The following is an 18,716-nucleotide window of genomic DNA, read 5'->3' on the forward strand; positions in this document are numbered from 1 at the left end:
GATGACATCAGCTGCGGAGTGAGTTTGCGAAAAAAAAAAAAAAAAAAGCCCACCCCGGCGCCCTCTTCTCTCCCCGGTTACCGAATATGACACAATGTCTGCTGATATAAAAAGCTAGGGCCACTCCTATCGCGGCTCTACTTGCATGTCTGGAGATCGCTCCGGAGCTCTGCAGCGAATAAAGGGAGAGGAGGAGGCAGCAGCTGCTTGGGGATCCTGCAAGCGCGCACACACACTGGGAGAGAGACCGACAGACACCGAGAGGACAGGACAGGATGGCCACCCTGGTTGAATCTGCGGATATGGAGACTTTAGGCGGTCAAACCAACACCGGGGCATCTCCGACATCCACCGGCCCCTCGCAGCACTTCAACGACGGCAAATTCTACCTGCTGGTGGTGATCGGGGAGATCATAACGGAGGATCACCTAAAGTGTGCCATTGCGGACATAGAGAAAGGTAAGATGGGGCTTCACGGAGAGGAGAGGAGGGGGGGTTGTATAGGCCACCGAGGGTTGAACTTAACATCTTCCTAACAACTTAAACAGATGTATATATTTTAGAAGTTGTGCTATAGCTTTATACGAGCCAATGCGGGCAGTCGATGCGATGCACCTGTTTGTTCTGCTGAACTTTGCGCATGATGCGATTATGCAAATTTATTTTTTACGCATCTGGATGAATGGGCTAATTAACAAAATCCGAACCCTTAATTATTGGCTTAGTATCATAAGCAGAAGTGGTGTCGTTGATAATAGGATTGTTGTATACAGCCCCTCCCAGTAACATGAGCCTCAGCAGCAGCAGTCTGTCGCCAAACAGTCACACATCTTTTCACCCACAGGTGCCTTCCCTGTCACCCACCTACCCACTTCGTCTTTGGCTCATTAAGGTTGTTTTATCCCCCCCCCCATCCCCTCCTCCTCTGTCATATTAACACCACCAGGCCCTGTTGTTGTGATCCTCCACACACGTGGGTTCCCTCTAATAAAGCTGACTACCCGTGATTCAGCATTGATTTCGGACTATGCGTCAACAATGCATCATATCGCGTTTCCTTGGCTGGCTTCTGGTGCAGCTGCGTCTTTCTCTCTTATTCAGGTGCGTCAGGCTTTTGTTTCAGGAGAGCGGAGGGTCCCACGCATCCAATCACAGAGACAATGAGGTTACAGGTTTTCCCTCCTCCTCTGTTTGTGTTGCGGTGGGGGGAGATTTGGTCACCAGTGGTCGTGTTTTTTGAAGAGATTATATCACGATCACGACCACGGATCAGTAAATAAATAAAACCCCCGTCCTCCATCATCATCATCAGCATCAGCATCGTCCTGCATCCAGCGCTCTCATCCTACACCGGCTGGTGGGCGTGGCTCGGTCCGCACTGCGGTCCCTACGGAAAGCCACAAGGACCGATTTTCAAAGCGAGCGCAGGGCGTTTTAAAAAAAAAAGAAAGAAAAAGAAAGAAAGAAAAAAAGAAAAAGAAAGAAACGCGAACAGCTGCTGTAGTGGCCTGCCTCCCTGGCCTGGATGCTCTGGTTGTGTGTGTATGTGCGTGTGTGTGTGTGTGTGTGAGAGAGAGAGGGAGAGACAGGAAACAGGGGCGATGAGAATATGGCGCAGTTATAGTGAGGGTGTAAAATTAAGCAACTGTTTCTAAAGAATCAAGCTTCTAAGGAGAAAATAGATGTATATTTCCCTTCATGTTGCTACACTGACAAAAAACAAGCTTAAATCATATGTGAGCTTTGTTAAAGGTCATAATGCTTCTGTAATTGACAGGTATAGGATAGGACTGTTTGTTTTGGTGTAGCCAATACCACTTCCTTTTAGAAACATCCACCAACTGGAGATCAACCTGTTGGAGCCACAGTCCAGTTGATTTTCCCCATTAAATTAACAGTCAGTGGGGTTTTTGTTTGTATATAGGCAATATAACTTGAGTCTGATGATGATTTATTCTGTCTAGACTGACCACAAGGTTCATCAAGTGGCTCTACAGTCGTATCATAGATAGTTTACTCAGTTAGGTAACGTTTTATTTAATAATTTAGCTTCTCATCCATGTTAGCTGAAAATGAAAGTGGGTTAAAAGTCCTATTACAATGTGTTATTATGCAGCTTGTTCCTGCACCCACTGATTGACTGGACAAAGAGAAACATTCATCATATTCACCACCGTCAATCAACCAACCACGAGTGCCACACCCTTTGTTTCACGTTTTACCCCCTTGGGGTGAACTGTTTATCTTTTATGTGCAGAGAAGAAGACGTAATTCTCCGTTCAGGGTTATTTTCGCTTCATTCCCACTTATTCATGTCATTGCCTAACTTTGCAGAGGCCGTCATTAGTTCCTCCAGTCTGCGTAATCATGGAGTGGATGATGCCACCATGACTCAGCTCGGTGGAGGCTACCAGCGCGCCTGGCCCATGGCTAAACTCAGAGAGAGGCCGGGCTATAGATATTTCCTATTATAGATTTCTTTTCTCATGCCAAACCGGTAACTAGTCTATACATGTTCACTCCAAGATTTTCCAATGAACTGGAGGTAAAGCATCAGTGGAATTGATGTGTGGGTGAGGAAGAGACTTTTCACATTTGTTAGACCTGTTGCCAAGTTCCCTCTGCAGTGTCGACTGTATTGATTCATTTCCAAGCAGCAGGTTTTTCTCTACTGATACCTTCCTTCCTTCCTTCTGCTTCTTCTCGCTCTTCGTATTTTCTTGTTGATGTTGACGTGTGTTTGTTTGTTTGTTTTTACCTCGCAGGGATCCGCTCATGGGACACCAACCTTATTGACTGTAACCTGGACCAGGAACTCAAGTTGTTTGTCTCCAGACACTCAGCACGATTCTCTGCAGACGTCAGAGGTAAAACTGGAAATAAAAGACATTTCTGCTGATGATGTCTTACTATGGCAGTCTGAGAATGCCTTAAATACATTCATAATAACTTTCATAATAACTTAAGTTTATATAAACTCTTTCCCAGTGATGGAAGATCTATGCAGATCTAAGATTAACGAACGAGATCATATCTAAAATGACCTCTAATCACAGTTGAGTAAAACAAGGTTTAAAGTGACTTCATCTGAGTAAATTAGACAAGACCATTTAAAAATTAAACTTGGTTTAGTAAAGCCAAGTTTATTTAAACTGAGTTTAATCAGTAAGGGAAAGTGAGCATATCTAAATAAAATCCCAATCATTGTATAAAAAAAAAAAAACTTGTCCTGCATCCAAAAGCGTCTAAATATCATTAACCAAATGTACCTTTATTATTATGTTTAGTATGAAGTTGGTTAAATACTTCATCAAGTGATGGGTAAAGGTCTAAACCCTTAAAAACACATCTTTGTCTGTCACTGAATCCCCTAAACATTATTTTGCAGCGTGGTCCCAATACGTTTCACACAGATTAAAAATAAAGCACTTGAATTTCGCTGAACTGCTCCTTCTGGGTCTTTTCAGTGTTCATAGAAAGCTGCATTTCATTTTCCAGATTAAAAAAGAGCTCTTTGTAAGTTTTCATTGCTACATGCTCAGTGTTAGCATTAACTCACCAGTCAAGAAGAAACGCTGCAGCATCAAACCTCGTTCCTTCTTCACTCACCGTCTCCTGTAGTAGAAAAGAAACACAATTGTTATCACTTGTCTCCATCCTGTCTTTTCTTCTAAGTTAGCACGGTAAACCTGCTAGCCCCGGCATGTCTAATCACCTTACAATAGAGACTCACTGCAGCCTCCCATCCGCCTTAAAGACACGGCCCTGCTCAGAGGGCGTATTACAATATAAGCTCTTATCTTGCACATACATTTGCTACAATTGCAGAAGCTCAGAGTCACCGCCAACATTATGACTAAGCAGCAGAGAACACTTACACAAATAGCACCTTACAAATAGTCGCGGTTGCCATTTTAAAATCTGCGAAAATATGCAAAGTAACCTGTGACAGGAGTGAACTCAATTGCAGTAATGGTTATAGTATTTTACTCAAGTACAGGTAAATGTACTTAGTTACACTCCACCGCTGCACCGTTCACCAGCAAACTGCCATTTCACAGTCAGCGATAACTTCCCTGCAGTCAAGGATTTTATTACCTATCCCTTGATACTTATACTCCTCTCAGCATTTTGTTGGCATGGTGTTTTCATATCCGTATCGTTTGCAAGGTGAGGGAGTGGCTCCATTAAGGGAGGATTGGGGAGGGGGGCAGATCCTGGGTGTCAGGACATGTGGTCTGTCAGTGGGCAGTATGGCCTTGACAGAGTCAGCAGCGGTGAAAGCCTCTGCTTGGCTCTGCTCCATATTGGATGTGACCAGCAGGGCTTCATATACTTCACAATAGATTGATTGCGGCTGGAGAGTAAATCAACTAATTCATTTTAATCCAATAATATTCCTATATCAAAATCTCATTATAGGCCCTCACAGAGGTAAAACACACTTTGGAAGGGGGAGGTTGCTGAAACATCGCGATTTATGTGCGATTGCATTCAAAAGGGACTTTAAAATCCCCGACCCCTTTCATCCCACCTTGTTTGTGCCAATTTCCCGTCCTCCATTATTCTCTCTCCCCCGTTCTTCCTCCTCCTGTGTGCTGTTGCCTTGCAACCTCAGCGCGAGATGCACAGTTGATTTGGGAGTAATTAGCAGAGGAGATTCCCCAGTGGCAAGTGTCTGTCCGCGAAAAAATACAGGAGGGAGGAGAACAGAACAGAGAGAGGCCTCGTGGAAGAGGAGAGGGTGAGGGGGGAAAAAGACAGAGAACGAGGGGAAGGCAAACAAGGGAGGGGGTGAGGATGATGAAGCAGGACAGAGGAAAAGCATACAGCGGGTTAGGAGGGAAAAAATAGGTTGTAGATAAGATGATAGATGAGTGTTAAAAAAAGCTGCAGCACAGACGAGAGACAGAAACGCAGAAATAATAAAGCCAAAGAGTCGATGGTGTATAAGAGTAAAGCTCTTATATCTTCTCTTATAGTTGTATGCCTCAGGCTTTTGCCTCGTCTCCCTCCCTCTCTCTCTCTGGGGAAGGATTTTCATTGTATTTTGAACTTTTAATACTTGAACTGCTTTATGAAGGGCTTCCTGGAAAACTCTTCATATCTGCTCTGACGACGACAGGGCTTTTATGTTCACACAAGAAAAGACAGCAACCTTGCACTGAGTCAGGGCTGTTCTTTTTACTGTAAGTCAGAAAGTGCTGAATTATCCTGACACCTCAGTATGAAACACCAAATGATTTGCTTTCTTGCCAAAAGTTACATATTAGATCAATACCACTCTCGTATATCAACTTCAGTTATGAAGCTACAGCCAGCAGTTAGCATATCTTACACTTAGCTTAGCATAAACGGGGAGAACTGGCTAAAGGTAATATAATACCTACAACCCACCAGCACCTTTAAAGACAATCAATTAGTATGTTGTATCATTTGTGTTCAATACAGACAGAAATATCAATTGCACAAATCTTTACACATACATTATTGTATTGTAGACTAGAATAAGAATAAGAATGAGATTTATTATAAACATTTGCTGCAGTGACGTGAGTATCAATCATCATGTCTAACCCTTGTCAAGAAAATGAAAAGGGCATATTTCCCAAAATGTGAAACATTAATTTAAGCCTGTGAAAATGTCAATTATCTCATCTGCTGACTTCAGGTGAGGTATAATTTCTTTGTTAGATAAACAGAATATATGTGTACACTGAGTTTAGGGATCAGTGCTTACAGGCAAACACAAACCAGCAGGCGGTAATGCACTGAGGTGGACGAGTGCAATTATCTGTCTGCCTGATAGATGACTGGCCATCCATCACACTATCATAGAGCAGAGGAAGTCTGGACCCCACAGCGACAAGGAGGAGGATGAAAGAGGAGGGGGAAAAATGAGGGGGCGAGACAGGAGACCCCCAGTGTGTCTCTGATGGACATATGATACGTCTGCTTACATATAGATTTCCAAGCACTGAAGCCTATAAAAAGCAGCTGGAGAGTTAAAAGGCCGTTTCTGAACCACAGAACCATTCAAGTCCGTCGTTTATCAGATCGTTGTAGACAATACTGCAGCTCATAATCAATACTACTTTGTTGACCTTGTGTTGATAAAGATCTTGATATTCTCAACATGTTTTTTCACAAATACATGTTATCCTGTTGCCAATCTGCACCTGACTGCAAATCAGCTGATTGATTCATCAGTCACGTGTCAATTAAGCTCCACTTCCTCCTCGTGTTCATGAGAATTGAGAAACACAAAGACTTTATCCTGTAGTGATTATTGTCTTTTTTTCCCCTCCATGCTGTCATTCAAAGTGGTGTTAAATGAAAATGTCATCGATCGGCATCGATACTAAACACAGGTGATTGACTGCTCTGTAACTCAGCAGACATAACAGCAGTGCCAGCGCCAGTAGCTCTGTGCCCACTGCCCAGACATGTTACGTATGCTGCGGTCTCTTTTCGGTCCAGTTGTGTGGGGACACGGGAGCGAGTGACATTGAAAGCCGTGCTCTGGGGGCCCTGCATCTTTGCTGCTGAAAGTCACTGGGGTCATTCGTTCGGTTGTGGTGGAAAAAGGAAACGACAGAAACGAGAAAGGTGCTGACAACGACGACCGCAGGGAATCCACCTGATGAGATAAAAAATTATAATCCCTACGTGTAAAGGGATTTTCTGTCGTGCAAAAGGAAGGAGGCGCTGAATTTAGTTGTTCCACTGATCTATTTTTGGTGCGGTGCCATCCACATTGATGTTCCCCCTGCCGCCTGGTTCTGTCTGTGGCAGACAGCCTATACCAGTCTTGCACTTTCTATTCAGCCAGAAGGAGAATGCTCATCGATGCATGTCACATTACCTCGGCTCCCGCTGAGACAGAGCTGCGCTGGGCATTAAGGATTTTTCTATCGATCAAGGTAATTGTCAGGGTCAGGCAAGCTCCAATGCACAATCTGTCATCTCTTTTGACATGTAAGCTTATACATACAGCAATTTAGCAGGATGATTGTGATGATGGTGGTGGTGGTGGTGGTGGTGATGGTGTCTTCCTTTTGCTTCACCAGTTCTTAATGTGTAAGGAGCCACTGTGCTTTCCTGTTTCATCACATAAAAGGCCAGTCAGCAGGGCGTTACCCACAGATAAGAAAAAACAAGATGCCTTTCTATTACATTTGCAATTACAGATATAGCTTGTGTACAGTGGTTACGAGCCGGAAGAACAACAGACATTCATGATTGAATGTCCTCTCATTTCACAGACCACTGACAATGGTTTCCTCAGTCATTCATTCTGAGAGGAGCTCTGGTCGTCAGGTTATGACTGCTGCTGCCTCTCCAGAGCAGATCCTGGTCTGCCAGAGTCACCTGGGATTCAGATGATGCTGGTATTAGACACCAATCTCTGCCTCAGACTATGGCCAAGGGCAAGTGCACAGGGAGCAGCAGGCTATTGCAAGGACCTACTAAAAAATGCATTAAAAGTCAAATAAAGGGACGATGTTTCAGTTTTTCTTAAATCACAAACAAGATGTTCACTTCTGGACCTATTTTGGTGTTGTTTATGTTTCTTTAATAGAGAAGAAGACTCACAGGCTAAATTACTTAACATAAATATTTCTGTTTTCCATTAAGTTATACTTGAGGCAATAACAGCTACAGACAGAAGTTTGCCACAATGTCATGTGGTCCCTGTGTTTGTGAAACCTTGTTAAATTGTAAAATTAAAAAGAAATTATCACAGGTGTCAAGATATTGAATTTATGTGAAAGCTCCAAATTAAAGTCGCACTATAGTCTCACAGCACTTCTCCCTCCAGACAACTGGCTCCATAAAACAAATGGAGTGCAAATGGAAACTGCTATAAGGTTTCCAAGTGCCTGGGAAATAACTAAACCCAGAGTCATTATTTCTACCTTCACTGAATTCCCCAGATTATTAGTGACTAACAGTCGTATATGGTATAGACGGAGCCTCACTATTAACGGAGAATGAAAGAGTTTTCCATATGGAGTGGCAGCCCTTTGGGAGGAGGTAGCAGGGTTAATGGATATGTGCTCTATGATGCTATATGAAATATGTATGGAGTCAGAAAATTGCTGCAGTATCACGTCTCCAGGGACGAGACACACTCTGTCTTCAATAGTGAGCACTTCTCAATTTGAAGCTTATATTCCAACACCTCAATGCCCTTTCAATAAGAACATATACTCTTGTGTGTCTTATTGTCAGCATTTCCCATACTTTTACCAGAGGAAATTGATACACATTAACAAAATAAAAGATGTCTTTTTTCTATTGTCTCTGGGCGATTCATTGATTTGTGTGTTTAAAAAGAAATGAGAGAACAAGGAGAAGAAACAAAGACGGATCATGCGGCTGAGTGACTGAAGCCTGGCGTGTTAGGATGAATAATAATGTCAGGGATACCCCATGTGTGTGTGTGTGTGTCTGGCCAGCCCGGCCAGAGGATAACCCCCCAAACACACAGTGTGAGATCAAAGCCATTATCATAATCAATCATCCAAAACCAGGAATGATTGATTATGAGCCTGTCACTCTCCACCGTTTGCTTTCAGCTCATGGCAGACCACAACATTTCAGTCTCCATTTGACAGAAACCAAACAGTTATTGGCACCGTTGTCGGTCGTCTCATGGCAACTCAGGCTGACTAGAGACATCAAGCGGAGGTGAAACAATTAGTTGATTAGTTGAAAATAAATCTGCAAAACTGAAAAGAAAATACCTGCAGTTCGTTAATTAAAAAAAAAAAAAGGTCTGTTTTTCTTGAATCAAACTGAATATATTTAGGTTTTACTACAACAAGCAACAATAATGCATTGCAAAGTTTTGTCCCTATAAGACATGTTACAACTAAATAACATAAGGCTATTGTTTAATGACACTACAACAATATCATGTCATCATCCCAAAACCCAGCACCATGATGTTTTATAACGAAGAGGAATTTAATCCCAAACAGCTTTTACTGCAGAGCAGTGGTGGCCTGCGTAGTATAAGGAGAAATCTCCAGAGATTTCATCCATCTTAGTGATGAAGAGCTCTACTCTACAGAGACCATTAACATTTACACAGCCATATTGGAACTGTCAGATCATCTGCTGTGATGAATTAGTTGAAAAATTTGAGCACTGCCCTTCATAGGAATCAGGGGAGTCGAGACTCATAAAGATTTTGCAATCAGTGATAATTGTCACTATCGTGGAGCCTTACAGCGTTTGAAGGACATATTAGGCATAAATCATAATGATTATTGAACTTAATTACAAAATAAAGGAAGGAGCAATGTGTAATCTATAGTACATTTATACAACTGAAGTTGACACAGTAGTCTGTGTTCAGGATGCACTGAATTATATTCACTCTTAATTAATCTGCTGATTGATTAATTGACCAAGTCTTTAAAATCTCAGAGAATACTCTACACTCTATACTACAGTTCATGGCTCATATATCCTTTTGTATAAAACCTGGGGATACCCAGTTAACTTTAAAATAAAGAAAAGCAGCAAATTTCAATTACTAAGAAACAGGAACTGAGGCACTTTGGGCTTTTTTGTGAGAAAATTCTGAAAATAGCTTTTGATTAATATCAGTTTTTAATTCCAAGAAGCACATTTAATTATTTGCAATTACCTTGTGAGAGTGTAAGTGAGTATATCAACAATATAATATCCAGACATGAAATTAAAAAGAATCCTTTATCTTTATGTGATTTAATTTTGTGACTATGATCTTTTTTTTTTTTTTTTAACTGATCTTCTACCATTTTCTACTTTCTGCAGGGCAGAGAATTCTTCACCATAAAAGTAATGTCTTGGAGACGGTGGTACTTATCAACCCTTCAGATGATGCTGTCAGTACTGAGGTAAAATGATGAACATATTTTTTATTCTCTCTGTAACCTGGTAGTTCATCTTCTATTCTCCCATGAAATGAATTCAGAAATACATGAAAGAATACATCTATAAAGCAAGTTTTAATGGGATTATATTATTTAACCTTGACTGTCACGACTTATTTACCACTTTATGGCCAATTATTCACTCTGGTAATATGAACTGTTGTTTTTAGCTCTTAATTGGAATTTAAGAAAAGGAGTAACCAGTAGCTCAAGGGACAAGACTAATATCTTGTTTACAGCTAAAATAACAAATGCTGAATTTTGACCTTTGTTATTTTATTGAAGCCTTTTTTTTTAACATTTTGATGGGACGACAGAAATAGGAAGATCGGGAGCACGGATGACACAAGATTTTCTCCTGTGTCAGTGCTCCTTTTCATTGTTGTGTCCAGCCCCTGGCCATGTCTGCAGTCAAACTGTGCATTAATAATATCTCATAGCACAGCCGGATTGACCTGGCCAGCCGCCCAGAACAGCTGATGTTGCTGAAGTAAAAAAAAAAAAAGACCAACGTAGAGACGGACAGGCAAAGAGATAGAAGGGATGACAGGAAACTTAGCAGAGTGGACAGCAAGAGAACAAGTCAGCTAATTAGTTAATAGATCTGGGTAACATGACACTGGTGATATTTCAAATACACTAAATGATTAAGCTGATTGCTGCAGCAGTAGGGGTTTTTATTTCCTGTCTCTGTAGTCAGAGATATGAGGGTACCTCATTTGTATGGTATCTTCTTTCACTATTCCCCATCTGCTTTTAAAACTATCATAGGAAACATTATAATTTTCTTCTTTTAATTTCCAGGTGCGTTTGATGATCTCAGACACTGCCAGACACAAGCTGCTGGTTCTCTCTGGGCAATGCTCTGAAAACACTGGGGAGCTTATTCTTCAATCTGGATCCTTCTCTTTCTTCAATTTCATAGACATATTCACTGACCAAGAGGTGAGCAAAATAAGAGGAATACATCTAAGTACATCAATGACCTTGTAATGTAGTTATGTTATTATTCCCAAAGGTTTAGAGGCAGATGTTGTTATGAAAAGAGTGAAATGGTGAAGCAAAAATCTTAACTCTTTTCCATCTAGCTGTTTCACATCATTGCTTAAAATATTACATTGCTTGTTTTTCAAGGTAATTTGAATAAATAGCATTACATAATAGACAATAGAAGGAATTGTGAGTGTGTACACATGCTAAAGCTGTGATTGCAGAGCATTCTTTCGTTAATTTGATTGATTGTGGTTTACTAGAAATTAAGTTGCTTAATTTTCTCATGCCTAGATTGGTGAATTGCTCAGCACCATTCACCCAGCAAACAAAGCCAACCTTACACTCTTCTGCCCTGAACAAGGCGACTGGAAAAACTCAAACTTGGACAAACACAACCTGCAGGACTTCATTAACATGAAACTAAACTCCACTCTCATTCTCCCTGAAATGGAGGGCCTTTCAGAGTTCACAGAGTATTTATCTGAATCAGTGGAGATCCCATCTCCTTTTGACATGTTAGAGCCACCAACCTCAGGTGGATTCCTGAAACTCTCCAAACCATGCTGTTACATTTTCCCTGGTGGCCACGGTGACTCTGCTCTGTTTGCCGTAAATGGCTTCAACATGCTCATTAATGGTGGCTCAGACAGGAGGTCATGCTTCTGGAAGCTGGTGAGACATCTGGACCGGGTGGACTCCATCCTCCTGACACACATCGGCGATGACAACCTGCCAGGCATCAATAGCATGCTGCAGAGAAAGATTGCAGAACTTGAGGAGGAACAGTCACAGGGTTCGACAGCCAACAGTGACTGGGTGAAGAACATGATTTCTCCAGATATTGGTCTTGTGTTTGTGAATCTTCCTGAAAACCTGGATAACCCTGAACCTAATTTCAGAGTACGGAAGAATGTTGAAGAGGCAGCATTCACTCAGCAGTTCCTCACCAAGCTAAATTTGAGGATGGAGCCTTTGCACAGACCTGTGGGAAACACAATAGAACCAATCATACTCTTTCAGAAGATGGGTGTCGGGAAGCTTGAGATGTATGTGCTCAATCCATCAAAGAATAGCAAGGAGATGCAACACTTCACGAAGCAGTGGACTGGTAGTGAAAAAGACACAGCTTCTATTCTGCTGCCAAATGGAAAAGAGTCTGAGTTCCCTGTCTCTTACTTGACATCTATCTCTTCGCTCATTGTGTGGCATCCTGCAAATCCCTCAGATAAGGTTGTGCGTGTTCTCTTTCCTGGAAATGCAACCCAGCAGCACATCTTTGAAGGTTTAGAAAAGCTAAAGCACTTAGACTTCTTGAAGCAGTCAGTTGTCACTCAAAAAATATTGTCCTCTAATGTGCCGTCAACACCAACACTAAAGCAAGCCAAGATGAAACACAGAACAGACAGCAAAGAGAGTCTAAAGTCTACCCCAAAGCCATCACCAAGCAAGAGCATAAGGAAGGAATCAAAGGAGGAAACACCTGAAAAGGCGAAGGCAGAGGCAGAATCAGCTCATGAAAAAACACAAAAGACAGAGAAAAAAGAAAAGGTCTTGGTAAAAAAAGCAAAGGCACCTGAGAAAGAGTCAAAAACAAAGCCAGACCAAACGGTACAAACTGCAACTCCAGAAAAAAAGAAGTCTGAAATAAAACCCAAAGCAGAAAAGGAAAAGATCATTAAGAGGGAGACCAAAATGTCTGTGGAGAAGAAAAGGGTAGCAAAAGAAGTAGCAAAGAAAGATGATATACTCAAACAAGAAAATAAAAAAGAGGAGGCTAAGAAAATTATAAAGAAGGACATCAGGAGAGACTCACCCATGAAGGAGAAGAAAGAGGATAAGAAAGAGACGAAGAAAGATGTCAAAAAGCTCTCTAAAGACATAAAAAAGACCAGCGAAGAAAAGACTCTAGCACCAAAACCAAAACCCATGAAAAAAGATGATGCTTCAAGGAAAGATACAGGGACACTATCAAAGTTAAAAGGAAAGCCAAAGGTCACAAAGAAAGAGACAAAGGTGGATATCAGCAAACTTGCAGCCAGTGTTAATGCTGTTGTCGAAGAAGCCGAAGCAGTAAGATCTCTGATGTCCTCACCAGAGGACCTAACTAGAGACTTTGAGGAGCTCAAAGCTGAGGAGTTGGTGGAGGATGATGCAACAGTGCAACAAAATCAGGAAGAGGCTGTGATGATACACCGTGAAGAAATTGTACAGACCAAAGAGTCACCTGAGGCATTAGAATCTGTGGATGAGGGTATCGCCACAACAGAGGCTGAAGGAGACAGTGGAATAACCCCTGATGAACAAGTTCTCAAAGGAAAACTCAATGGAAGTGCAAGTGAGAAGTTTGAAGATGAGGGCACTGTAATGGAGGAGGCATCTGAGGGCGGAGATTATGAGGAGAAGGGGGAGACAGAGGAAGTTTATGAACCACAGAGAATGGAAACAGATAAAGACAAGTTTACTCCCAGTGAAGATGAACACTTAGCCAGACATGATGAAGTCAAACCAGAAGTCAAACCAGAAGAAGGTGTTAAAGACAACAATGTTGTAACTGATAAGAACCTAGAAGATCAACTCAGAATTGAAAGACAAACAGAGAAACAGAATGTGATTGTGTCGGCATCACCCAAAGTGTCCTCACCTGTTTCTCCAGCTGCATCTATCCATGATGAAAGGCTGCCTGTTGGCTTTGAGAGCTCCACAGCCTCAGATGATGAGAACCGGGATGAAGCCCCAGAAGAATACACTGTCACTTCGGGCTACACTCAGTCCATCATTGAGATCTCCAGTGTGCCTACTCCCATGGATGAGATGTTGACTCCTAGGGACATGATGAGTGACGAAACCATCAATGATGAGACTGAATCTCCTCCACAGGACAATGACAGGTTTGAGACAACAGCAGCTGGAGAGTATGATAGGAAGAAGCTTTCTCCTCTTCAGGATATGCCAGCGTTAGAACGCTCTCACAGTGATGCCACGGAAGGCCAGGACTACACCCACTCTGCCTCCACCATATCTCCACCTTCACCACTAGAGGAAGATAAATTCTGTAAGGATTTTACATATTCAGCTTCAGGGAAGGCTGAAGGGGTTGACTCAGCTCAAGAGTCTTGTGAGAAGTACAGTGCAGACTCAGCCAGACTAGATTTAACCTCCACAACATCACCCCTTATTCGTTCTCCCTCAGTTGACCGCAAGGATTTGTCTGAATCTCCATCACTGTTTGCTGCTCCAATAGAGCTTTCCTCCACACTGGCAGGGTACAACAAAGCAAGAGTGGATGCCTCTATCAGCCCAGATGACAAGACACTGGAAGGAGGCAACTCTCCTCAGTCTTCTGGTCACACACCCTATTATCAGTCACCAGTAGATGAAAAAGCAGGAAGTCTACCACCTGTGTCAGATGCACAGGGTCCAATAATTGTAGAGGTCACGAGTGATAAAGAGGATACCTCCAACAGAGTTACCCCAGAGCCTCATGAGCGAGAACAAGAAAAGTGTTCCCCCATAGAGAGGGCAATGTCCCCTCCAAAAAGTCCAACTCCAGCTGAAGCTGATTCCCCAACAAAGAAGGATAAGTTATTGTTTGATGTAGATCAGAAGAAAACTGAAGAAAACGGTCAGTCAGTCTTATCCTCAGCACCACTGACCAGACATGAATCAGACACCAATCCTTTTACGGCATTCAAAGAAGAGAGTAAAATGTCCATCTCTGAGGGTACCACATCAGACAAGTCAGGAACCCCTCTGGAGGAAGTAGTAGCTGAAGACACATTTTCCCACTTAGCATCAGCATCCACAGCTTCCCTGGCCACCAGCTCCTTTCCAGAGCCAACCACCGACTCTCCTTCCCTTCATGCTGAGGTAGGTTCTCCTCACTCAACTGAAGTAGATGACTCACTGTCTGTCTCAGTGGTTCAGACCCCAACCACCTTCCAGGAGGCTGAGGGATCTCCATCCAAGGAGGATAGCCCCAGGCCCATGTCCATCTCCCCGGACATTTCACCAAAGTCAAAAAGCAGAATACCAACACAGGATACAAAATCCCCAGAGCACTCTACAATGTCAATAGAATTTGGTCAGGACTCTCCTGACCATTCCTTAGCTCTGGACTTTAGTAAACAATCCCCAGAGCACCCATCTTTGGGAAGCAGCTCCCGTGCTACAGAGAATGGCCCAACTGAGGTTGACTACAGCCCCTCAGATGGGACAGATGTAAGACCATCTGGAGAGCCTTGCCCCACAGTGGAGAAGCCTTTGCTTTTTGAAGAGACTGATTCGGCCCGAGCCACTTCTGCAACCCCATCAGATGCATCCCAATCCACTCCCTCTGTTACAACCCCATGCCAAATGACAGACATGCCACATGTGGCTGAGCAGACAGATAAGTCTCCAGTCACCCCCAAGGCATCTTCTCTCACCCACTCTCCACATTCCAACGAACCCTCCCCTGTGCTAGGAAGTCCCCCAGCCAAAGACAGCACCAGCCCAATTTCACCATCTGCGGAGAGCATTTCTAATAAATCTGACACACAGGAGAAATACGACAAGTCACCCTCACCTCCCAAAGCCACTTCCCCATCATCGTCTTTTGCCTTCTCAAAAGATGAGAAACCTTCCCCAATGAAGGAGACTAATCCCTTTAAATGTGAGGAATTTACACTTGTGGAAAAACCCGCTGTTAGCCCCAAACTTCCCTCCCCATCCTATCTACCTCTCTCTGATGTGTATAACTGCAATTCTGCTTGTGGCTCCAGGGACCCAGACTCCACAAGAAGGAGCCCCTCTGCTCCATCCAAGACAGATGTTGATCTCTGCCTCGTCACATCATGTGAGTACCGTCACCCCAAGACAGAACTCTCACCTTCTTTCATCAACCCTAACCCATTAGAGTACTTCATTAATGAACAGAATGCCATGGATGAAGAGAGGCCTCTGACTAAGTCAGGAGGAGGACCACCACCTCCAGGTGGTAAACTTCCCTCCAAGCAATGTGAAGAGACCCCACCTACATCCATCAGTGAATCTGTCCCCTCACAGACAGATTCAGATGTTCCACCAGGAACAGAGGAGTGCCCCTCCATTACAGCAGATGCTAACATTGACTCTGAAGACGACTCTGAGACTTTGCCCACTGACAGAACCCTGACCTACAGGCATGCAGATCCTCCCCCTGTGGCTCTCAGGGACTCTGCTCCATCCTCAGGCCACTATGATGTCTGCATGGTGGACCCAGAGGCTCTAAAAGCTGAAGAAAACCTCCACAATGCTAACACAGATGGAGGAGAAAAGCTCAAGAAGAAAAAGTTCTCCAAAAAGTCATCATCACCAGCCAGGAAGACTGCTCTATCAAAAGTCAAGGACACAAAGACTGCCTCTCCAAAAAAGAGCATTGGAGAAGGGAAAGATGCCAAAAATGCAACTAATACATCTGCATCCAGAGGTGTGAAAAGTGCCACATCAGGTAAGTGCAATGTATTCACTGTATCATACATTATACAGTAATACATCATTTTACTACTTAATATTTTCTTCTATTATCTGACAACACATATGTTTTTGCCTCTTTTAGGCACTGGCAGTGGAAAGACATCAAGTGGAGCATCTCTGCCCAACTGTCCTCCTATGTACATGGATTTGGTTTACATCCCCAATCACTGCAGTGCCAAGAATGTAGATGCCGAGTTCTTCAAGCGAGTGCGCTCCTCATATTACGTGGTCAGTGGCAATGATCAGACAGCACAGGAGCCTAGTAGGGCTGTTCTTGATGCTCTGCTGGAAGGAAAGGCCCAGTGGGGAAACAATATGCAGGTACGTTTTGAGTATTAATATGACATAGAAATGAAATTTTAAGCTCTAATTTGAAATGTTCACGCTTTTGTTAATGCTTTTATTATATTATGGATTAGTATCTCCATTTGCACGTGCTAAAAGGGTTTTGGTGTATAAAGGTTATATTCAATAGATTAATTAGCTAAAATGTCTTCTAATTTATTTGTATTCACAATGCAACTGCAATATCATGTACCAGAATCAGATCAAAAGAAGCAGAAAGATTATTTTTGGTTGAATGCATGAGTTCAGAAACCTCCCTCTCCTCTGATGTCAGGTCACTCTGATTCCAACCCATGACACTGATGTGATGAGGGAGTGGTACCAGGAGACCCATGACAAGCAGCAGGAGCTCAACATCATGGTCCTAGCCAGCAGCAGCACTGTCGTCATGCAGGATGAGTCCTTCCCGGCTTGTAAGATAGAGATGTAGGCCAGTCCCACAAGAGATTTATGAATCAAGAGGCCTAGTGACTGATTCTGAGTTGGACCATTAATAGTAGAGGATAACAAATCCATGTAGCATAAAACGTAAGCAGACACTTAAACACTTAGATGCTAAATTGGTAGTTCTTGTGTACTAAACCCTGAAAAAACAAACATCTGCAATGAGGACTAACACTAGCTGAAGAACAACATTTTATTTATAAAGTATTACACCTTTTTTTAGGTATAAACGGAAGGTTCTGGGAGGAAATGAGAAACCAGCCATGCCATGATTGTCCAACTTTACTAACTCTAGCAAAGCTCAAGTAATGATGTGCTCAGTTTCTTCTGCATCCCAAGATTAAAATATATGAGAGCTTTTAATTAATCTAATGGCTGTCAAGGAGTCTCTGCCTGTGGTATATATTCTTAAATAATGGCTGTTATCCACACCAAAGGATAAAACAATATGTTTTCTGTCATTGCCTTAGGGAATCAAAATGAATGTATAAGAACTGGTGCAACTAGCATGAGTAGGACAACTCTACACAGAGGAGGTCATCAATAAAAGGACTGTTAAATGGTTACATAGTTGAATGATGGAAAATATGAATTAACTTGAAGAGATACTCAACACTGATTAGCATTAAGATGATGTCTGACTTCATATTCATCACTGGCGAGACAGAGTGCCCCTACCATTGTGAAGTGTTTCATATGTTTATAAGTTGCCTGGGTTGTAATCGATTTAACGTTGACTTCTTTTTTCTTCTTCTTCTTTCATCTGGTTTATGTTGCTGCTGATGTAAGAATATTAATTTATATGTTAAATTATTGTATGTGATTGTCCAGATCGCCTTTTACATTGTGCAACAGAAAGTTGCCTCAGAGCGCTCTACCCTTGCCTTCGTCACATCTGTAAAATCGTATCATTTTCCACAATGTTGATGCTTGTTAGAGGCCTGCCTTTTGTTTCTGTTTTCTTTACTGATTATAAGTTATTTCAGAAAGGGAAAATCAGATCTTATTTCTATTACCCGTTTTTTATGTAATCATTGAGCTATGGGGGAGCTAGCCTTTTCCCGATGTAAAGCTGGTGAAGCAGGATATTTTCATAAACCTTAAAATGTCTTGTTTTTCTAAAGCATTGTACTATAATTATAAATAGCTTTGTGGCAGAAGGAATGGTTGAAAGACATGCATGAGTTATGAGATATTAGGATTTTTTCTTCTTCTTCTCTTCTTTTGGGGATTTTGCTTAGACTTGCATTAAGACCAACAGGGCTATATAGGCTGAATAAAAAATCTGAGGAGCATTTTATGATTTCTGCAAGTTGTGCCATGACATAGTATATTACAGGAGCAGTTGCTTATGGCACTGTCTGACTGTAAAACCTGATTTTGGGTGCAGCACCGTGTAGATTTTCAGGTTGATGTGAGCATTTAGGGAGGCTGGAAACTTCTTGTGACATTTAAGAGTTTAAGACCTCTTTAGCCAGGATGAACAGGAAGCAGCTTCCAGGAGAGGCAAAG

The 18,716-nt window shown here is 42.3% G+C and overlaps 1 protein-coding gene across 1 annotated transcript; it reads left to right on the forward strand.

The window, feature by feature from the left end:
* Window positions 1-275: 275 nt before the first annotated feature.
* map1b (microtubule-associated protein 1B) lies at window positions 276-17,190 on the forward strand (the record flags this gene model as incomplete). Its single annotated transcript, XM_083983191.1, has 7 exons — window positions 276-459; window positions 2,766-2,867; window positions 9,811-9,893; window positions 10,734-10,874; window positions 11,214-16,389; window positions 16,498-16,736; window positions 17,035-17,190. The coding sequence occupies 7 exons, from the start codon at window positions 276-278 to the stop codon at window positions 17,188-17,190; spliced, it is 6,081 nt and encodes a 2,026-aa protein (XP_083839317.1).
* Between the last annotated feature and the right edge of the window lie 1,526 nt (window positions 17,191-18,716).

The sequence above is a fragment of the Trachurus trachurus genome (genome assembly GCF_905171665.1).
Source record: "Trachurus trachurus genome assembly, chromosome: 12".
Classification (NCBI taxonomy): domain Eukaryota; kingdom Metazoa; phylum Chordata; class Actinopteri; order Carangiformes; family Carangidae; genus Trachurus; species Trachurus trachurus.